The 21,770-nt window shown below is 49.9% G+C and overlaps 8 protein-coding genes across 8 annotated transcripts; 4 read left to right on the forward strand and 4 right to left on the reverse strand.

Moving 5' to 3' along the window:
* Positions 1-30: 30 nt before the first annotated feature.
* Positions 31-1,992, reverse strand: N7474_002271 (putative MFS quinate transporter; the record flags this gene model as incomplete). Its single annotated transcript, XM_057193686.1, has 6 exons — positions 31-1,110; positions 1,162-1,191; positions 1,255-1,298; positions 1,357-1,411; positions 1,457-1,646; positions 1,715-1,992. The coding sequence occupies 6 exons, from the start codon at positions 1,990-1,992 to the stop codon at positions 31-33; spliced, it is 1,677 nt and encodes a 558-aa protein (XP_057058639.1).
* Positions 1,993-3,443: 1,451 nt separating this feature from the next.
* On the reverse strand, positions 3,444-4,111 carry N7474_002272 (Transcription factor; the record flags this gene model as incomplete). Its single annotated transcript, XM_057193687.1, has 2 exons — positions 3,444-3,951; positions 4,041-4,111. The coding sequence occupies 2 exons, from the start codon at positions 4,109-4,111 to the stop codon at positions 3,444-3,446; spliced, it is 579 nt and encodes a 192-aa protein (XP_057058640.1).
* Positions 4,112-4,164: 53 nt separating this feature from the next.
* Positions 4,165-5,745, reverse strand: N7474_002273 (Zn(II)2Cys6 transcription factor; the record flags this gene model as incomplete). Its single annotated transcript, XM_057193688.1, has 3 exons — positions 4,165-4,612; positions 4,666-4,829; positions 4,876-5,745. The coding sequence occupies 3 exons, from the start codon at positions 5,743-5,745 to the stop codon at positions 4,165-4,167; spliced, it is 1,482 nt and encodes a 493-aa protein (XP_057058641.1).
* Positions 5,746-6,188: 443 nt separating this feature from the next.
* Positions 6,189-10,996, forward strand: N7474_002274 (putative ABC multidrug transporter; the record flags this gene model as incomplete). The annotated part of the gene is made up of 14 exons (XM_057193689.1): positions 6,189-6,392; positions 6,445-6,489; positions 6,546-6,708; positions 6,761-7,008; positions 7,072-8,122; positions 8,240-8,795; positions 8,854-9,128; positions 9,176-9,351; positions 9,402-9,498; positions 9,549-9,856; positions 9,906-10,112; positions 10,177-10,336; positions 10,396-10,835; positions 10,898-10,996. The coding sequence occupies 14 exons, from the start codon at positions 6,189-6,191 to the stop codon at positions 10,994-10,996; spliced, it is 4,029 nt and encodes a 1,342-aa protein (XP_057058642.1).
* Positions 10,997-11,104: 108 nt separating this feature from the next.
* Positions 11,105-12,512, forward strand: N7474_002275 (cobalamin-independent methionine synthase II family protein; the record flags this gene model as incomplete). The annotated part of the gene is made up of 2 exons (XM_057193690.1): positions 11,105-11,731; positions 11,790-12,512. The coding sequence occupies 2 exons, from the start codon at positions 11,105-11,107 to the stop codon at positions 12,510-12,512; spliced, it is 1,350 nt and encodes a 449-aa protein (XP_057058643.1).
* A 299-nt stretch (positions 12,513-12,811) lies between these two features.
* N7474_002276 (5'/3'-nucleotidase SurE) lies at positions 12,812-13,854 on the reverse strand (the record flags this gene model as incomplete). The annotated part of the gene is made up of 3 exons (XM_057193691.1): positions 12,812-13,329; positions 13,387-13,602; positions 13,665-13,854. 3 exons carry the CDS (start codon positions 13,852-13,854, stop codon positions 12,812-12,814), a joined length of 924 nt encoding a protein of 307 aa, XP_057058644.1.
* Positions 13,855-15,463: 1,609 nt separating this feature from the next.
* On the forward strand, positions 15,464-16,981 carry N7474_002277 (glutathione synthetase; the record flags this gene model as incomplete). Its single annotated transcript, XM_057193692.1, has 1 exon — positions 15,464-16,981. The coding sequence occupies one exon, from the start codon at positions 15,464-15,466 to the stop codon at positions 16,979-16,981; it is 1,518 nt and encodes a 505-aa protein (XP_057058645.1).
* An 858-nt stretch (positions 16,982-17,839) lies between these two features.
* Positions 17,840-20,580, forward strand: N7474_002278 (tyrosinase family protein; the record flags this gene model as incomplete). The annotated part of the gene is made up of 8 exons (XM_057193693.1): positions 17,840-18,026; positions 18,092-18,228; positions 18,287-18,619; positions 18,683-19,110; positions 19,168-19,194; positions 19,251-19,682; positions 19,731-20,031; positions 20,092-20,580. The coding sequence occupies 8 exons, from the start codon at positions 17,840-17,842 to the stop codon at positions 20,578-20,580; spliced, it is 2,334 nt and encodes a 777-aa protein (XP_057058646.1).
* Between the last annotated feature and the right edge of the window lie 1,190 nt (positions 20,581-21,770).

Consider the following 21,770-nt stretch of genomic DNA (forward strand, 5'->3'; position numbering starts at 1 on the left):
CTATTACTATTGCAGCACCAGAATTGTCTGTCAGACATCCGCTGTGACACCCTGCTTCTCGACATGATGAGCGGTTCCGCGGCTCTCTGCCATCATGTCCATCTTCTCATCGACGGCCTGGTCGCGCACCTCCGCATCTTGGTTCCCATAGCGGCCGATCTGGAACCAAGGCAGGGCGAAGAGCCGATCCATGCTCTCAAGGGACCGACCGGCCGTTTCGGGGACACTGAACCACACCCACAAGCCCCCAATAACAGTGACAACTGAAAATAACCAGAAGGTGCCCTTGGGGGTGATGCCGCCGCTGGAAATGGGGAGCAGCATGTTAGGGACTGCTCGTGCATTGCCGTACTGGTTTGCAAAGTGCAGCGTCATGGCGAGCGACGTGGCCAGCGCCCGAATCCGGAGAGGAAATAGCTCAGCTGTGAGGAGATACTGCATCGAGTTCCACCCGAGAGCCCAACCGAAGCCCGAGATGTAGATCATGGCTATCGCGCCTTTGCTGGCACCTTTCTGACTGTCAGGAATCTTGAAATCCTTCACGACCCCGATTTCGGGCACCGCTGATAGGAAGCTCGCGACATAGATCATTGCGATTGCTTGCAATGCGATACCGAGAAGCAGTGCCCGCTTGCGACCAATGACATCCACTAGAAACAAGGCGCATGCAATGGCGGCGAGAAGTTTGATGATACCGAAGATGGCTGTGACCAGAAGGTTCTCGTTCGACCCAGTGATCCCGAGCAAATCGAAGAGGTCCGGGGCGTAGATGGTAATGCTACCTGCACCCGACCACTGGGACAAAATTTGTGTCATCGAAGCAAGATAGATGCGATACAGATTAGACGGAATCAGGAACGCCTCCTTGATCACGCCCCATGGACCCGATCCCATTGTGGCCTCCATCTCCATCTGATGCGATGTCTGAATCGCATTGATTTCGCGGACGACATACTCATGGTCTGGAGGCAGATTGCGGATCCGAGCTAGATTGGCGATGGCCTTGTCCAGCTTGCCTTTCTTGACCAGATATCGGGGCGACTCATCCTGGAGGAAAGAGAGTAGGAATACCAGGCCAGCAAAGATGATATGCAAACTGGTCGGGACCTCCTATCAACACATCAGTATCTGACATAGAATTTCGTATGCTCCTCGACATACCCATCGGTTGTGTGTGTTGTCTCCCATGTTCTAGAGCACATCAAACTTGTTAATAACCGCGCTGGGAGCATTAGCAGGGTAGGCGGATCATACCTTCTCGCAACCATAATTCGCGAAATAAGCCAGCACAATTCCCACTGCCCAAATGATTAGCATTTCTTCCTTTGATACATATCTTTGACTTATATAACTCACAATAGACAAAGCCCGTAAAGACACAGGTACACAGACCACGGATAGAAGCGGGGGCCTAGGGTGGTCAGTGAAGCTCTAACAGCCGACAGTGCAGACGTACAATCTCTGCCAGATAGATAGGCGCGACAACAACCGTCTGCCCAACCCCTAGTCCGGCCACGAAACGACCGGCGTACACAGCGCCCAGATTCCCGTTGTTGCCCATGAAGATGGCAATGCCCAGAATCCACAATAGACACAGCTGGCGTGTGGCCCAGATTCGGCCGATGCGGTCACAGACTAAGAAGGCACTGTAGATATAAACACGATCCCAGGATTAGAGCTCAACCATGCCAGAGCAGACTTTTGCTGGACTCACAAGAGAGCACCTCCGACCGATCCAATCTGCACCATCGCAGACACATTACCCTTGATGTTGGTCTGTTCGACCTTGCTGTAAGACTCGTAGTTGATGTACCGCTGGAAGTCAGTCGAGTCGAAAGCGCCTGAGATCAAGCCCTCGTCGACACCTCGTGCAGCGCCCATTAGACCGAATGAGAGCACGGCAAACCACAGACGCCAGTTGAACACCTCCTGTGGCTCACCGAGATTCTTCAGGCGGAAGATGTTGACTGGTTTTTTGCTTCCCCCTGCCATGGTGGAGAGAAATTGCGCAGAATCAAGAGCGGAAGTGGGAGATATACAAGGATGCGAGAATGCAGTGATGATGGGGGGAAAGAAGAGAAGATGGCCTTTTATAGTCGTGAATGAAGGCGATCAGAGGCCCATGCGGGGAACCAAGACGAGGCAGGCAAACAGCACAAGCGTAAAGAAGCTTGCTAGGACATCTCCCTCCTCCAAGGACTGACCATCCGGCAACACATCGGAAGGAACCTGTTAAGCCTGGAGCAGGGCCAAGAGATCTTGGCTGTAACATAGCTTCTCATGTTATTCGATAGCATCACCGAAAGGCGGGGGAACTTGCAGGAAGATCCCTTTTGTTCTTGATGATACCAATACAGCTAGCAGATGGGCACAGTTTCGTGTACAAATCACTATACCTTGCCTTGGTACGCAAGAGAGTGTCTAGCTGTTTCCATGCGGACTCGAGCTTAGCAAAGTTTGGCCAAGGAAGGGTCGGCCAACTTCCGCTTAAGATATGCCCAAGGACAGGCCGTGCCAGAATTCCGGTGGCGCTTGGCAAGGCCGAATTGGTGTTGGGAGGCTGGGAGCATCCATCGGGGATGGATACAGAACTGGCCATTGGACGGCAGTCCTAGTAGAGAAAGTTAAGAAAAGGGTCTCCGGTGCTTGGCAAAGTGGTGTTCTTAAGCACGGGCCCAGCGTGGGGGCCCGGTCGGAGACGGATCGAGGGCCAAGAACCGTGTCCCTTGTACGCTTCGACCCGTGGACTAAATACCGTTTTGACCCTTTTGTTTCGGCGATACCGGGAAGAGACTACTACCGGAATGCAGATTGGGGTCAGTATACTGACAAGAGCACATACTAGGGCTCTATTAGGGGAATAGACATGGCACATAATTCATTGAAAGAAGCCGCCATAATATACCACAGCGAAGCTAGTCAATGTAAAGAATCCAGCCAGAGCGAGCCAGCCGATGATGATACCCTCGCTCGCGAAAATGATACGCCCAGCGTCTTATCCCAGGGAATCAACGGCGGCGGGGCCCAAGAAAATTTTCTGGCAAGTAATGTGCGAATGTGGTCCAGGGATCTTAGCATCAAGAACTGTTGTGGATTATCGAGGTTAGGCGATATTTTGTGGCCTGCGACCGGAACAATGGCAATGAGCCCATTGATCTTAAATCACACAGCCGTATGTAGGACGGCCTAGGGCCGCTCAATCTCGATATCACCCGCGGGTATTGATTGCGGAGTTTCCCAAAACTAGGGAGCATGAGAAAGAGTCAGTGGGCCTAGAAGTGATACGGGAGAGTATTTCTTTGGTACATAGCCAGGTTAAGATAGATACCTTGACAATTAGTTCGAGTCCGACAGCTCTCCAAAGAAATAAACTGCAATTCTTACTTACAGTTATTACAAGGTTACCAATTGAGTTGCGCCAAGGGTAAGGAAGGGCGGATCAATTAGGTGATGGGAGCATCCATCGACTGGTAGATCGAGAAGAATGCTTCCAGGTCCATGGTAGAAAAGTCAAAGTTCCAACCCATGTCGGATTGTGTGAAGTCAAGCAATTCCTCACCAGATCCAATGGAACCAACAGTGTCTGGTATCTCTACCTGAGGAAGGGTTGGTTGAAATGCTGATAGATCCGGATGTGACCCTGATTGCTGAGATGGACTTGCGAGGCTAGTCATTGTCGAACGCTGACCATGTCTAGGGGTGGGATCTTGAGCTCTTGTCGAAGATACCAACGAATTGACCTCATGTCTGCTGCCCTGCTTCGGATAGGGTGACCACTCGTATGAGGGGTTGATCTTTCGCAATACGGTTTGTATAGCCGAAATGGTGCTGGTTATGGGATCACCGGCTCTCATTGTCGACAAATTCTGCAATGCAGCATAAACCCACGGCAAATGGTCCGAGGCGGAATTTGAGTCGTGGAGAAAATTGTATATCAATGTGAAGCAGGCACTGCCCATAAAATATCCATGATAACGCAGTTGCTAGCGCCTAGTTAGCATGAAAAACGATGCTTATAGAGCATAATCAGACTGCATTACCCTAACAAGATCGTTGACATGGGACGCTTCGCATAGGTGGTGGATTGTTCTTTGCGCTGCAGTGAGTGCATGAGTGCAGGCTTCATTCAACCATGAGGGAGTCTCAGTGGGCCGATCTGTTTCACTATTCGTGGACTGATGCCGCGACATTTTCATATCCCGCTGCCAGCGTCCACGAAAAATGAGAAAAGGGCGAAATGTTAAGAGAAGAATATGGTAGTATACTATAGGTCCTCAGTATTGTCCTCTGAAGCAGAGCTAGAATGGACTCACAAGTCGTGAAAATTGTTTGCCGGACTCCAAGAGATCCTGTTTGTATGGCAGCGCATAATCCAAACCCTAGAGTTTGCTCTAGCTGCCTCTCGTGGCTACGCAGGTCTTCCGCAATCGACCGAGCAACCTTCCACATGTGCAGCAGAGATTCGTGCCGCTGCCCATAGATTTGGTCGGCCGATTTGGAAATCGTTTGAGAAAGATGCACCAGTAGCCGGATGAAAGGGTCCTGCGTACACTCTGTCGCAATGTCTCTCACAGACATAGATGTTGGTCGGCCGAGAGAAAAACAAAACCATCTATCCACCAAGGTCAGGCAAATAATTCGCAATTCAATAAGATACCGGCTTACGTCTCAAAGAAATAGAGAGACCACAAGGTCGTTCGTCTCTCATCTATACTTTCCTGGCTCTGTGTGTCATCATAGCGTGCATCCTTATGCAGGCCAGCTGATAGGGCCTTGCGAGCAGCACACCCGAGATGCAAAAAGGTCGAATTTGGGCGCCCTTGTTCGCTCTGAAAATGGGCGTATTGAATTAAGTCAGCGGAGGACCGAGCCCACGTTAACATAGGCAGAACTTATCATTAGTAATGATATTTGGACCGTCTGATGGTTGACTACATCATCGAACGCGGCCACTGAAGCTTTTACTTGTTCAAAGAGTATGTCTCCCCAAGTAAAGTACTGTGTGCCAAGAGATCCACATGCCAGAGCGAGCAAGAAAATAGCCTGGGTGAGCGTGTCTGGACGAATGGAGGGGGAAGGGTTGTAGAGTTGATCCAAGGCAAGCTCGAAGTCATTCTTGGGACGATATGGCGTGAGGTGGTAGAGTGTTGACAAATAACGGGAGAGAAATAACTTGGCTAGCTCATATGGGAGAAAGGTCAAGGAAACCTCCCCAGCATTGAGTCCCTTCCCCGCCTCATGAGTATCCGGGGTGCCGAAGAATATACGGCGGAAACTGAAGAGGTCCAGGCCGGCTCCGGCTTCCTCGACCTGGCCGGAGGGAGCTTGAAGCTGGGCAGGGTGATTAGAGATCAGGTCTCGATAGATATGCTGCATCAAGGAAAAGTGCGATGTTGGGCCATAGTACAGCTGCATCTGGCAGGAAGGCGATGCCATGTGTGTTGCGGACACACTGTTGGGGAAATCGTGCATGAGGGACGCGTTTCGCCCAGACTGGGGCAAGCTGGGCGAGGCAGGACGTGAACGTGGCTCTCTTTCCCCGGAGTCAAGACGCTGCTGGGATGCCTTGTCATCATTCCTCTTTCTGCGTTGCCGAATGAAATCGCGATAGACACACGGAGTGCTACGCAATTGACACGTTTTGCAGGGACTGAGGCCGTTGCAGCGGATTTTACGCTTGCGGCATTCCTGGCATGCCTTCGGGATTCGCCATGCCGATGGGGCTGTCGTGGAAGTCCCAGCCATATCCGAAGGAGAGTCGAACAGAGAGGAAGCACTGTCCGTCGTTGGTCCGTTTGCTGCGCGTGGGTGCCCATGCACGTGATCAGTCGGATATTCGGATATCGAAAGCACGACCGGGAGTGACCGACGGGAGAAGTATACAGACGAGCATCTCAAGTGATTTTTAGGTATTTCCGCGAGAGCCCGGAAAGGCGCGTCCGGATTATATCCGTTCCGTGCTCCGCTGTGGGTACGATGGGTCTAATAGCAAGCTGTGGTTGGTGGGGTTATTTGATGGATCGACTGGGACCGGAAGTACGGGTTTAGATCTAAAAATCACAACGATAGCAGTTTTTGAAGTTATAAGAATTTGTAGTTCCTCGAAATCCAAGTACCACTGTCGAGCAAATTTTCATTCAGCTATTGCCTGGCATACGTCCGACAGTCTGTCACAGTTACAGTGAGCCATGCAAACTCCGTCTTCTGGTACGGCCACGCCGGCCGACATAGAGGATGGACGTGGCCATATTCAAAAGCGATTGACGGTTACGTTCCGCAATCTCTCCGTCCGAGTGACGGCACCCGAGTCGGCGTTGGGAAGCACGTTATGGTCAGAGGTTGATCCCCGCCGGTTTAGTGGACTATTAAAAAGCAACCAAAGGCCCAAAAGGGTGAGAATACGAAGATCACGCTTTCTGGCAATGCGGACTGACATCCTGCTAGACAATTTTGAATAATATCTCGGGCCAGGTGAATCCTGGAGAAATGGTACGTTCTGGTTACCATGGCCCAGATGAAAATAGTCTCTCATCTTCATTGCACAGCTGTTAGTTCTTGGCCGCCCTGGATCCGGTTGTACATCGCTTCTACGTGTCCTGTCCAATGACCGGGACACGTTCGATGAAGTTGTGGGTGAAGTCAGATATGGAAGCATGGGCCATAAAGAGGCCCAGCGATTTCGCCAACAGATCATGTTCAACAATGAGGGTATTCGGTAATCAACCAGGCAATGTGGATCGCGTTTGCTGATTGATGTCAGATGATTTACATTTCCCAACCTTAACCGTGAACCGTACGATGAAGTTTGCGCTTCGAAACAAAATTCCTAATGAGCGCCCTGAGCACATGAAAAGGCGGGAGGATTTTTTGCAGGAGAAGAGGACTGGCATTCTGCAGTCTTTGGGTATCGAACACACCAAGAAAACTTTGGTCGGAAACGAATTTATTCGAGGGGTATCCGGAGGAGAACGAAAAAGAGTCTCGTTGGCCGAAGTGATGGCGGGCCAGGTATGATTTGTTCAAATCTTAGACTTCGTACTGGAAACAAATGGCTGATCTACCGTCCCGCAGAGTCCTGTCCAGATGTGGGACAATCCGATCCGTGGTCTCGACTCCAAATCTGCGGTGGAATTTGCGCGAACGTTACGACGTGAAGCGGATGAGAACCAGAGAACAATCATCGCGACAATGTATCAAGCGGGAAACCGTATCTACGACGAGTTCGACAAAATTATGGTGCTGGCTGAAGGTCGCGTGACATACTATGGAGCTCGCGATCTTGCGCGGAAATACTTTGAAGACCTGGGGTTTGTTTGTCCCCAAGGCGCCAACATCGCCGATTTCCTTACCTCGGTCACGGTCACCACCGAACGCATAATTCAGCCTGGAAGAGAAGACACAGTCCCCAGCACACCGGAAGAGTTTGAATCTCGATATGTCAATAGCTCCACATTTCAAGTCCAACTTAACTCCATGAAGCCACCCGAGAAATTGGGCTACGAGGCGGAAGATATGATGATGGCGGTGGCAAGTGAGAAACGGAAGCAGCATGTTCCTCGCCAGCAAAGCGTTTACACAGCCACAATATGGGACCAGATTGGGGCCTGTACTCTGCGGCAGTTCCAGATCATGTGGGGAGATAAATTTTCCCTGGTGATTAAAGTCTCCTCTGCGACCATTCAAGCTCTGGTGTGTGGTAGCCTTTTCTATAACCTCCCCGAAGACAGCTCTTCTATTTTCATGCGCCCGGGTGTGCTTTTTTTCCCGGTGCTTTATTTCCTCCTCGAGTCCATGTCCGAGACTACCGCATCGTTTATGGGCCGTCCGATTCTCTCTCGCCAGAAACGCTTTGGCTTCTACCGTCCTACGGCCTATTGCATCGCGAATGCCATTACCGATATTCCCGTGGTGATGATTCAGGTTACCTGTTTCTCTCTCATCTTATATTTTTTGGCTGCACTCCAGATGGATGCCGGTCGCTTTTTCACTTTTTGGATCATCGTTATTGCCCAGACTCTGTGCTTCACACAGCTATTCCGCTCCGTCGGCGCGGTGTGCAAAAAGTTTGGCAATGCCTCAAAAATCTCGGGGTTGCTGTCCACCATTTTTTTTGTGTACGGAGGTGAGTGAATTCAAAGAACATTCACAAAATTAGTACTGAAATATGGGTTACAAGGATATCTTATCCCTTTTCACAAGATGCATGTCTGGTTCCGTTGGATATTCTATCTTAACCCAGGTGCCTACGCGTTTGAAGCACTAATGGCCAATGAGTTCGTCGGGCGCCAGCTGAAGTGTGTTCAGCCGGATTACATCCCATATGGGAGCTCATATTCAAGTGACGCATCTCCGTATCGGGGATGCTCAGTCCTGGGCAGCGATAAGAACGGCGTCATCGATGGAGCGGCATACATCCGCGAGCAATACAACTACTCTGTTCACCATATATGGAGGAGTTTTGGTATTATCGTGGGATTCTGGGCTTTCTTCATTTTCTTGACCGCCGTTGGCTTTGAAATGCGAAACAGTCAGGGTGGTTCGTCGGTTCTACTCTACAAGCGCGGGAGCAAAAGAAGCGCCCACCACGACGAAAGCAACCAGCGGTCCTCCCAGCAAAAAGGAGATCCAATGGCGCTGTCGGGATCCGTGAAACATTCGACTTTTACATGGAGTAATCTAGACTATCTCGTTCCATTCCATGGTGAAAAGAAGCAGTTGTTGAACAAAGTGTTTGGCTTCGTGAAGCCAGGGAGCCTCGTGGCGTTGATGGGAGCTTCGGGAGCAGGTAAAACAACGTACGGATGAAATCGAACCATGGGCATCCCTTGATCAATGCTGAGTATACATCTACAGTCTTTTGGACGTCCTTGCCCAACGGAAAGATAGCGGAGAGATTTATGGCTCAATTCTCATTGACGGCCGACCGCAAGGGATAAGCTTCCAACGAACAACAGGCTATTGCGAGCAAATGGATGTCCACGAGGCCACAGCAACTGTCAGAGAAGCTTTGGTTTTTTCCGCCGTTCTTCGACAACCGTCTGCCATTTCCTATGAGGAAAAGATTTCCTACGTGGATCATATTATTGAGCTTCTGGAGCTGAGTGGTATCAGTGACGCGCTGATTGGAGGTAAGTTTCTTGAATCCCTGCATCTTCCGGCTATTGACCCCAGAAAGTGCCTGGTGCAGGATTAAGCATCGAGCAACGGAAGCGAGTAACCCTAGGGGTTGAGCTTGCGGCTAAACCAACTTTGCTGTTCTTGGACGAGCCAACATCTGGCTTAGATGGCCAGTCTGCTTACAACATTGTTCGCTTTCTGCGAAAGCTTGTGAATGGAGGTCAAGCTGTTTTAGTGAGTACATCGTAGCTCGTTTTATAAACTTGCAGAATTCTAACGGACAGAAGTGCACAATTCACCAGCCGTCGGCAGTCTTATTCAATGCGTTTGACGGTCTTCTCCTCCTCGCCAAGGGTGGGAATATGACATATTTTGGAGAAAGTAAGTATACGATGACAAAGTCCTTTTTTATCAAGCTAATATTCCTCTAGCTGGAAAAGACTCACAGAAGATATTGGATTATTTTGCCCGTCACGGTGCCCCATGCCCACATGATGTCAATCCAGCCGAGCACATTATCGATGTGGTCCAGGGCAAGGCTTCAGGACAGGTTGACTGGATCGAAACGTGGAATCAATCGGAAGATCGCAAGATGGCGCTCGCGGAGCTTGAGTCGCTAAACCAAACCAGTAGATTGGACCCAGGTTATGTGGAGGATACGGCGGACTATGCAACTTCGCATTGGTTTCAGTTTGTCACAGTCTCAAAGCGCCTTACGGTACAGATTTGGCGTTCTCCGGTATGTGTACAATAATTTGCTCTTGCACAACCACTGACAGATCTTCCAGGATTATATGTGGAACAAAATTATTCTGCACATTTTTGCTGCGCTCTTCAGTGGATTTACTTTTTGGAAAATTGAAGATGGTACCTTCTCTCTCCAACTGCGATTGTTTGCCATTTTCAACTTCATCTTCGTCGCTCCAGGGTGTATCAACCAGATGCAACCCTTCTTTCTGCACAACCGTGACATTTTCGAGACACGCGAGAAGAAGGTACGTCTATCTAGCTCATAATTATTATAGCAGCAATGGTGCTAACAACCTATTTGCCTTGAAGTCCAAGACATATCACTGGCTTGCCTTCATTGGAGCCCAGACAGTCACCGAAATCCCATACCTCATCATTTGTGCCACTCTATACTTCCTGTGTTGGTATTTCACAGCAGGGTTCCCAACTTTGCCCAGCATATCCGGTCACGTTTATCTCCAGATGATCTGTAAGATTTTACGCATACAAATCGCGTCAATTATCACGTCTATCTAACTGCAGAAATAGTTTACGAGTTCTTGTACACTTCCATTGGTCAGGCAATCGCAGCGTACGCGCCTAATGAATACTTTGCTGCCGTCATGAACCCCGTATTGATCGGGGCAGGCTTGGTCAGCTTTTGTGGCGTGGTCGTCCCATACGCCCAGATGCAACCTTTCTGGAGATACTGGATATACTACTTGGATCCGTTTACCTACCTTGTTGGCGGTCTTCTTGGCGAGGTATTATGGGACGTTCCTGTGAAATGTGAGCCATCAGAATATGTGCGCTTCAATGTCCCCTCCGGTCAGACGTGCGGGGAATACATGGCCGAATTTCTGGTATCACAATCCGGCTACCTTCTGGATGGAAATTCCACCGAAACCTGTTCGTTCTGCCAGTATTCCAAGGGCGCAGACTACGCCCAGACCTTCAATCTCAAGGAAAATTACTATTCTTGGCGAGACGTGAGTAGACCTGCTTCTGCTTAATTTCTGGTATGCTGACCATGTCTCCCATTAATCAACAGACCGGTATCACAGCATTGTTCTGCGTTTCATCGTACGCCTTGGTTTTCCTGATGATGAAATTGAGAAGCAAAAAGACGAAGAGTGCCCGATCCGAGTAAAACGACTGGGGCCAGAAACGGACTTGGAAGAAGAATCAAGATAGAACTATTTAGATTAGGTAAACGGTGTTCCGCGCGATTGATTACCTCGTAATCTCTTCCCCACAAATGGATCCGCAATTCCCCCACATGCAAAGCAACGGCATCGGAGACCGAATCCCCGATCCCGGATACAGTCTGCACCTTCCCACGTCCACACTTCTAAAAGCCACCCCTACTCCGAATACCTCGATTAAAGATTATTTTCCCTTCACAAATATGACCCCCATCTTTCGTGCCGAGCAAATTGGCTCCCTCATGCGGCCCCCGGAACTTTTGGCTGTCCGGAAAGCGGCTGGCGTGGCGGCCCCGTACTCGCAAATCCCCAAGGAAATTCATCAACCAACCAAGGCTGCAATCGGTACGGCCGTGACCAAACAATTGGAACTTGGCATTCGCCCAATCATGTCGGGCGAATATGAACGCGTTGTATTCTACTCAGGTTTCTTTGAGAACCTCGCCGGGATCGAGGTTATCAAAGCTATCCCGATTCCTGAGGGCTATCGGACCAGCTTTCCCACAGTCAGGATCCTCCAGGAACTTGAGATCTCTACTCGGGATTCGATTGTGGCTGTGGACCATATATGCCACACACATAGCCCCTACCTATCAGAGTGGCATGCCCTCCGAAGCCTCCTTGCACCGGAGCAGTGGCGCGAATGCAAGCTGACAATGCCACCTGTCACCCATGGTCATGTAAGCTGAGGATCAATTCTATCTCCTTCTGTCCCTATGCTTCACTGACGAAGCTTAGATGCAAATGGCTAAAGGCACTGCCTATCGCGCATCGGTCTATAAGGATGACCGCGAATACTTCGCCGATCTTGCAGCGGCGTACACAGCCGAGTTTCGTGTGCTTTATGATGCGGGGTTGCGTTCAATTCAGATAGATGACCCATGTCTTTTATTCTTCGTAACAGATGAGTTCCGGTCGGGCTGCGAGGCAGATGGTGTTGATCCAGACGCATTGCTTGATCTATACATCTGGGCCCACAACCAATGTCTGACGGGAAAGCCAGATGATCTGCATGTCGGCCTGCATTTGTGTCGTGGTAACATGGCGGGATCAACACATATAATGAGCGGATCATACGAAAGGATCGCGAAAAAAATGTTCACGGAACTCGACTATGACACCTTTTATCTTGAGTACGATACTGACCGCGCTGGTGATTTTGAACCGCTTCGCCATTTACCTACCGGGAAGAACGTGGTGTTGGGCGTCGTGTCAACCAAGTCACCAGACATGGAAGATATCGATGAGCTCACTGCCAGAGTGAATGCTGCAGCGCGCATAATTGGCCAAGGGCAAGGTCGCAGCACCGCAGAGGTCATTGATACCTCTCTAGGTGTCAGTCCCCAATGTGGATTTTCTAGCATGAGTGCTGGCGGAGGGTATGGGGTCACGATGGAGCGGATGTGGGAGAAGCTGTTGCTAGTTAAGCAATTGGCTGAACGCATATGGGGAAACCCGTGAGACTACGGGCAGTAAGCGTCTCCATCCTGAGGCGATTTGGCAGAGCGAAGCAGTAGAAAGAGAACTCCCCTTTTTAAACACTTGTTTTCGACCTCCCCTTGGGACGTTCTGATGCCGAGAGGTAGATACTTTCAAAGCGAGAGAGAAGATATTGAATGATAAATCTGCTTAGGGTTTGATTTGTACATGCATATGAGAGCAAGCGTACTCAAGAGCTGGTGGTTTTCTACATGTCCGATGCATATTGCACGCTACCCAAAGCGTTAAGCGTTACGGGTAATCTCCAGAAGCAGCCATCACTATGTCGGCAAGCATGTAAGAATCTTGCTGAGTTTCTTGAGCGCAACAGCCTGTACAGTGGAATTGGCATCTTCTTTGGTGCTAGCCACTCCAACCGACACGCTCGCATAGCAGCCAGAGGCCAGTGACACGGCGATCTCACTAGGCAATCGCGAAGTGCCACATGTCCTCACGTCATCTGGTGTGATAAATGGTACAGCTATGTGGATGCGCGACAGGACGAAGGCGATGTCTTCGGGTCTGGAGCATTGTGAATCGGACACAGAAGGAAAATTGACATTGAGCCATACATCCGACGGCAGATAGGGTTTCCCTGCTGCAATCAAGTGGTCAGTCAGGTTGGTTGCTAGCGCTGCATAGACATCGCTGTAGTGCGGTAGCGATGCAGAGGCATTCCACGCCGTCTGACTTCCACTTGACCCGGAGAAGGCGACAGCGGGAATACCGGCGTCGTAGGCGGCGTAAGTGACCGCCCCTACTGTCCCCGAAAAAAAGACTTCAAGGCCAATGTTATACCCTTGAACAAGCTATTAGTATTGCTTTTAGCAACAGCTTTGTTGGTACGGCAACACACCCACATTGGGCCCCGCTACGGCTAGATCCGGGTGCGCACCGCCGAAGAGCTGAGGCGAACGGTGACTGATACCATGTTTCATGGCAGAGACTGGGTACGAATTGACATAGTTTAAGCGAGGTTGAGAGGCATTGTATCCGACTGCGGGACTTCCAGCAGGGCAGCTGTTGAATTCGCAGGGCTCGGTAAGCTTGGTGGGAGCCTTCTGGGAGGATCCTATTGTGACCAAAGGGGATGAGTATCAAGTGAAGCATCCGGGAGCACTTGGATAGACAGACCTGTTCCGCTTTGGTTCTCAGCCGGTGCCGAGACCACCACTGAGTGTCCAGCTGCTGTCAATGACTGAAATAGAGCCCGGATATTGGCTTCGGCCCAGCCATCATCGTTGGAGGAGATGATATTAATGGCGTGGGTGGGCGCTAGGAGGGACAGAGCGGCCAAAATAGTGCCTAGCAGGTTAAAGTGCATGGCTGACGGTACCTTCAGCACTTGCTAGAAATCGAGAATCGATTGCAAGCTGACCCCAACCGTTAGTTATAAACAACTTACAACGGAGTTCCCAGGCGATGATGATGCGCCCCTTTCTGCACACGCAAGACGCCGATCTTATTCCTTATTTGGCCTTGCCTCGGGAGGTCTGCGACACGAAACCAGCCGGGTCGAGCCGCATAATTATTCCAGCGTTGATTATACATAAGATTAATCCATTATGAATAAATGGTTGAGAAAACGGTTGTTCGCGGTAGTGCAGTCTAAACATGATCCAACTGTTCGCTCAGATTATTACAGTCCTTGCTGAGCAACTATATATATATATATTTCGACCGTTCAAATTTGGTAGCCATATCCGCTTCCCATGCATGTTGACAGGGGATTGGCTACGAATTACGAAGAAGTCTTTAGTGAAGCCCTGAGGATGGTGTCTCCCAGGTCCTTCTTCTGATGCCCCGGATGCACTGCCATGTCTGCGTTATGGAAATACCATCCCCCGTCCCCGATAATCAGACCTATTCCGATCAGGGAGATGTCATTCTCGCGGGTAACGTAGCAACCAAGCCAACTGCTCGTTTCGATGGTGGCCGCTTGGCAAAGGGGTTTGGAGGATAGACTGGCGGCAGAGCGTAGCTGGAGATACTAGGACACTGTAGCGTAGCCCTAGTGAAGGACGTAGCCAGCGGACAGGCCGGGCGGAGCTGAAGCCACGTGGCCAGCAATAGGAGAGGATATGATTGTGACTTGTGGGGATGGAAAAAGAAAAAGAAATTCAAACTAAGCCGACTTGGCCGGCTGTTGCGTGATGTGGCTGATTACGGGCATTACTATCTATGTATTTCTCTACGGAAGAAAAAGGTCTCAATACAACGCCCTCGTAGATGCTGGGGGATGGCAGAGTCCACCCGGCTGTGGAACCCGACTTCCGACCCAGATGGTGTGATGGGCCGGATGTCCTCGTTCTTGGGCAGTGCCATATACCTCTGCCTCGTCGGGCCTTGTCATGGGGGAGGCGCTGAAAGGAAAATCAGGGAGTCCTACCTGGCTCACACCGGATTCTTGGAGCGACGGGGTGCCTCTGACTGCTCCGGCGGAGCTTTGGGATTGTGAGCGGCTGCTTAACTGGGTAATACTCTTTCGCATCCACCACGTGCAAGACTGAAGCACCGGTATCATCAGCAGCAGCGAGCCACAGATGATGACCATGTCTAATTCGAGGATCGTCCATAACAGAGTCAATTAACTGCTGGCTGCACAAAGGAGAAGGACGTTAGTGCCCATGCGATGCGAGAGCTGCCGTGGGATCACTCACAAGAGAGGTTATTTGTCTGATAGTGCCTGAGCTCGATCACACGCAACACGCTGAAGATACAGACACTAGAGTAGTGCATGGCAGTTCAGGGCCATCTTGCATGATGTCGATGGATGCATGATATCACATCGACGCATTGTGCTGGGCGGAAATCGGACCATGATATACTGGTGTAGACGTGCAGGGGACCGTGAGTAGTTAGGGGTTGGTGACTGTTGACGTCATCCACTTCCTCCGACCAGGAAACACGGACTACTATTAGTGACCACCACCATGGAAGCGCTCGACGAGGAGCAGGTGCTAGCCCTGATCACCCAGATCAAGGACTGGCAGGTTAACCACGGGTCGCTGCTCAAGCTTATCCGCCGAGAATCTGTACACAGCTCTATCGCTCACCCAGTCGGCGTCGCCGTACTTCCCTCGGCCTTCCCCCGGTCGCACTTCCAGCAAGCCCTAGATCTGCAGCAGACCTACAACGAACTGTACTGTGCCGTCGCCGAGGATGCGCAATGGATCGGGGACACAATCAGGGACCTCATTCCCGTTGAGCCCCTGGCCGCCGCGCTTTGGGGCATTTATGAGGCAGCCGCAGCCGCCGGCCCCGTCCAGCACATCTCGGCGGGCATCTTTCGCTCGGACTATATGTTGCATCGGGGCCAGGACTCAGCCATCACCCTGAAACAGGTCGAGTTCAATGCATTCTCGTGTTCCGGAGGTGCCCATGCAAACAAAGTCGCGGACATGCATCGCTACCTGACGCGGACCGGGGCGTATCACGCGAAGGGGTATGACACGGATTCCATCGATCTGGCCTCCCTGCCCCAGAACAAGAACATTCGATCGCTGGCCGCTTGCTTGGCAACGGCTCATGCCGCCTACGGACCGCGCAAATGCCTGCAAGCGTCGCATACCGCTGTCCTTTTCGTGGTGCAGCCCTACAACTTCAACATCGCGGATGAGCGGCCGATCGAGTACGCGCTGTGGGATCAAGAGACGCCGGTCCCGGCATACCGCCTTGACTTCGGCCCAGATGTCCTGGAACACACATGGCTGACCGCGTCGCGTGAATTGCTCTTTCATCCACCCTGGTTGGGGTTGCAGGCGCCAGTGGAGATTTCCGTGGTATACATGCGCGCGGGCTATGAAGCCCGCGAATACAATGCGATCGGATGGGAAGCCCGTCTGCAGCTGGAGAAATCAACCGCCATCAAGTGTCCTTCGCTTCTCTCCCATCTGTCTACCTTCAAGAAGGTGCAGCAAGCGTTGACCATTCCTGGTACACTGGAGCGTTTTCTGCCGGATGGCAAGGCCGCAGCGGTTCGGGAAACATTTGTGTCCATCTTTCCGCTCGATGATTCTGAAGCAGGCAATCATGCTCAACAACTGGCAACTGATCCGGACCGGTCAAAAGGTTATATTCTGAAGCCGTCTTTGGAAGGTGGGGGGCATAACATTTTTGGCAGCGCAATTCCTGAGTTTTTAGCCTCCATCCCCCAGTCGACGTGGTCTTCATATGTGTTGATGGAGCGCATCGACTCTCCACATGGGATGAATATTTTGATGAGTCCGGCGGGAGTTGAAGGTGGAGAAGTGATCTCCGAGCTTGGTGTTTTAGGATCGTGTTTGTGGCAGGCACCAGACGCGCCCGGTAGCCAATATAAACTCCTTAGCAATTCTGTTGCGGGCTGGACATTCAAAACGAAGCACGCGGATATTGACGAGATGAGTGTTGTGAAAGGGTTTGGATGCTTTGACACACCACACTTGATTGGCAATACTAATGCTCAATAATCCTCCAGCATTCACTTTGATCTATCAGTGCTTCTGGTCGTCTTTGGCACGAAATATTCTAATGTAGGAAGCAACATATCAATAGGCAAATGAACAAAGATAAGCATTCATGCGAGAAGATGGTGTCATGTTCATCGCCTGTCGTCGTAGTGGGAAACTCAATCTGTATTATTTCTATATCCGGCTGAGTTACGTTAGACGCCTTTTTTCTATGACTTTCAATCGACAGCTATGGCGACACTCATGATTCGGACTAAGGGACCAATATATATATATGTTATGCCCTCTCTCCTAGATCATTTAGTACTAGAGACTTGATTTCGCATGCCGTTTTGAGGTGTTAATATCTAGTAATAAATTATGGTGCATGAAATTCATTGCCTCTTAATGGAGTCGTGGCGTGTGATTCTGTGTGGTTCTTGATGCCAAATGAGGAGTGATAAGCATCGGCAAAAGAAATGCCTGATTATTGAATATCTGATCTACTAGTTATCGTTTCACAACCATTTCATCATTACCAATAAATGCATGTAAGGATAATATTCCAATCAATGTAGCTTTATAATAACCCTAGTGGTCCGTCTTACACTATATTACCATGCCTGATTAGTTTATAGTGATATGCAGGTGAGCTGCAGTACTAGCACATTTGCACAGAAAGATTATTGAAAGAACTAAAATGCGCTATAGATTTTGAATGTTACTTGTTATGGGCGGTACCACCTAAGCGGTGCCTTTCCGGCCTCAGGGGATTGTATAAAAGCATGGCTGGCTCCTAACAATCGAGTGAGTGGTATAGTTTTGATTCATTGACAAATATACTCGACCATTGCATTGAGCTCCTTTGAACCTTACATTATGACAAAGATTGACTACTTCGTGAAAGGCGCAGTGGGTGGCAGGAGCGCTGAAGGAGAAATTTACGCCCGGCAGGAGATACATGATCTGTATAAAGACAAAGGCCAATGGCAGTTGTACCTTCTCGGTCTGAGAAAGTGGTATGATATACCTGCCGACCATCCCCTGTCGTATTTTCAAATTGCCGGTACGTCTGATGTTCACTACTTTACCAAGTAGAATTCTTGCATTTATTTTGAGCGTATTTCCTAGGTATCCATGGCATGCCATACAAGCAATGGAATGAGGAGGAAACCCAGAAAATCGGCCTCAATGAAACAATCGGGTACTGCACTCATACGACGGTCTTGTTCCCGAGTTGGCATCGGCCGTACCTGGTCATGTATGAGGTATGAACGAGCCACCAAATTCAAAAATGATCATCGATACTCACCTACCTGGTCATAGCAACGACTGCAAGAGGTTTTGATGCAAGAGGTCTTGCCCAAGATCCCATCCGCTGAGCAGGTGAAGTGGAAGAAGGAAATTGAAAAGTTCCGCGTTCCGTATTGGGACTGGGCCATGCCTAGTCCGGAGCTGCCGAAAAACAAGACCGCCGCCGATAAAATCAAGCGTGACTGGCTCCCGCCTGACAGCTGGGAGGCCGTTGTTCCTATCTTCATTCCAGGACATGAAGGACCAATTGCGAATCCTCTCTATAAATTTTCCATGCCGGAGGGTAAAACTATGGGAGATTATGGTGTTTCATTTCTTCAAGCCGACGAAAATGAGAAGGTGCTTGTAAGTGCCTTGGCTGGTTGATATATCCCGGACATCCTGTTTCCTTTCGCTAACAACACTCAGTATGGTAACTGCACTGGTCTTAGCCGATGCCCGAAAGCCAAATATTACACTAGCACGGAAGCTCATACGGCAGAATACAAGAAGTGGCGGGAGGGTGAAATTGACAACGAACAAATTTACGCCAACTTCAAAGCCTTGCCATGGGTCAATATTAGCGAGACAGATGATGCATCCAAGGAGATCCACGAGAAGTTTGCCAAATTCAACGGAGGTAGCAGGGCAGCAGAGAATGTGTATCGTATGTTCACATATTCAACCAACTATGAGAATTTTGCTAGTGCTGGTGGGCTTGGAGAAGCCACTGCAGGTTCCAATAAGTTGCCGCAAGGGCATTGGTATCAGAGCTTGGAGGCTATTCACAACAGCATCCACTGGTGGGTTGGTGGAGACAACAATGGCCATATGTCCCAGGTACCCGTTGCTTCCTTGTGAGTAGTTTTCCCCACTATCTAGCGGGGCCATATCCTAACCGAGGCTTTTTACAGTGATCCTTTCTTCTGGCTACATCATGCGTAAGTAAAACCTATCTTACGCACATTGCTTGATCCACTAGTAATGATGGGCACAGGAATATTGAACGTTTCTTTTCCATGTGGCAATTCCTCCACAACGACAAGGCAGACTCAATTAGCTGGTTTGAAAAAAGGTCCGAAAAAGTGGCAAATACAAGTGGTCAGCCAGTCAATAAGGAAGGGAACGTCTGGACTGAGGATCAAGGAGAGGAGAATGCGCTCGTCAGGGAGCGCGGTCCGGATACGCCATTGACGCCTTTCCGAAAGACTAAAGAGAGTAGCCTTACTTCCAATGACGTTCGAGACATTGCCAAGTTCAATTATACTTATCCACAGTTGCAGCGCCGAGGCCGCAGTGATGCTCAGATCAAAGAAGACATCTGGACAGAGATCAACCAAAAGTATTCTCCCTATCGGAAACAAGTACTGAAGCAAGGAGCGAGCCAAAAGGGAGATTTGGAAGTTGTTGTAAACATTGAATACAATAAGTGAGTGGAAGAAGACGTGAATCAACCCGGCATCTCACACTAGTCCAGATATCTGTTTGGAGGAAAGCCCTATGTCATCAAATTGTACCTCAGGCGTGGCCAGAATAAAGACCCACGGAGCGAACAAATTGGAGATATCTATAACTTCAGCGCTCCGGGGGAAAATGAAAACGGAGAGGTCTGCTCGAATTGTGTTCAGCAGGAGGCATCCGGTCTCCGATGCCGCGCACAGTTCACACTTAGCGATCTCAAGGCTTATTTTAAAGCGGTGGATTCCACTTTGGACACCGATGACGAAGATTCCGTTGAAATCTTCTTGAAAGAGAGGCTCTACGTGATGGTTTATGCCGTAAGTTATTCGTTCACATGTGTTTTAAGCGTTGCGTCTTTGGCTAATCATTAAAAACAGACCTCTGGTCGTGCCATTGCATTTCAACTTGGAGACAACAGCCAGCCAGCACCCATACAAGTAGCAATCGCTTCGACCCGTGTGAAATACAGCCAGGACGAGACGAAATCCAGCAATTTCGAGGGATTCAAAACATTTCCGCAACTGGCTGGTGATATGGCCAATTTGCTGTTGGTTCCTCCCGGCGCCTTGGTTCTGTCCTTGACTGGTAGCGTGCTTGGCACTTTGGACGAGAGTGGCCAGGTGGTTACAGCCGCTGGAAAACAGGCTCTACAGGATCTTACGGGTATTACCAACAGTGGATTTGATGACATGTTAAAAATCGGGTCTGGGACCATTACCGGAGTCACGGGGGCTATCGGTAGCACCACGGCATTCCTCGCATCAAGTCTGGGGGGCAGTGGCAGGGATAATAAGACTCATGGGAATAGTGATAGCAGTGACAACAGTGGGGGATTGGGCGGACTTGATTCAACTTTCGGATTTTAGATGACACAGCTATCCACTTCATTTAACCGGTGTAATTCTGGCTGGTTTTGTTTCGGAAAGGTGGACGTGCGCAGATGAAAAATCAAAGATTTGTGTATCGCGGGAAGCAATAATTTATTACGTATGGGCCCATTCCAGGGTTGGCACGAGTAGACTTCGACAGAACCGTGGCGAAAACAGAACTTCATATTGGTTTCGTATAAGTTATATATCCAAAGGAATTCCAGCGTGACACAAGCCTACCCAAAGAACATCTCGAATAGAGTAGCTTTAGGGGGAGACATGGCAGCCACTGCTGCATTTCCGCTACAATTGCTGATCTTTTCTCTGATATCACCGGCTCATTCCCCTATTTACCTCTCCGATCTTCAGAGTACATCCGTTGTCACGCCATTGGGAGGTTTAGTCCGTGCCGCCGTCTAATTTCAACACTTATAGGCCTAGTCTGGCCGATAAAAATCGAGTGGCAGTATCCGGGGATGGGATCGCCGCTGTCAAATGAAGTTAATCCAACATGACAGCGCCCGAGGGTTGACTAGCCGGTGGGTCACCAACTGTCAAGGAACCGGAAAGTGGGGCCCCGGCGCTTTGCCCCCCTCCAAAGTGGTTGATTGGGGCTGCTCACTGGTGATCAGGTGGAAGTGAGTTACACCCACGAGTCTAGCCTTCAGCAACGCCTGTTTTAACCAATTGAGGCTTTTTTCGGAGTTTTCACGTATCAGAGTAAATGCCATTTGGGCCCAAGGAAGTGGGCAAGTCCCTTGTCAAGGCAACTGTCAACAGCCGATACTCATGTTCCTGAGACTTTTGGTCCTTTTGACCTCTGAAGTTCTACTAGCATACATCGAGGTCGTTTCAGCTCTGATTCATTAAATAGACCTGTCAAAACCCTCTAGGTGTGGGTTGGAAACACTTACAAATGCTCCTTACCGGTGCAGGTGTGATTCCATTTGCGGCATTTGACCAAAACCATTGTGGTTGGCATTAATTCTGCTTTTCAAGACTTTGTATTTCTTCGAGTGGCAAACAACATGCCAAGCACTACGGCAACTGGTGCTTTTGGACCTGCACCTCCAGGTGTTGACTTGAGCCAGAACCAGGATGGAAAACTGCTTGGGGCAGTTATTCCTGTTGCTGCCTGTGGTACAGTGGCAGTTGGCATACGATTAGTGGCACGATCCAAATCCAAA

The sequence above is a fragment of the Penicillium riverlandense genome (assembly GCF_028828495.1).
Source record: "Penicillium riverlandense strain IBT 135883 chromosome Unknown utg000001l_segment0_segment0, whole genome shotgun sequence".
NCBI classification, from domain to species: Eukaryota; Fungi; Ascomycota; class Eurotiomycetes; order Eurotiales; family Aspergillaceae; genus Penicillium; species Penicillium riverlandense.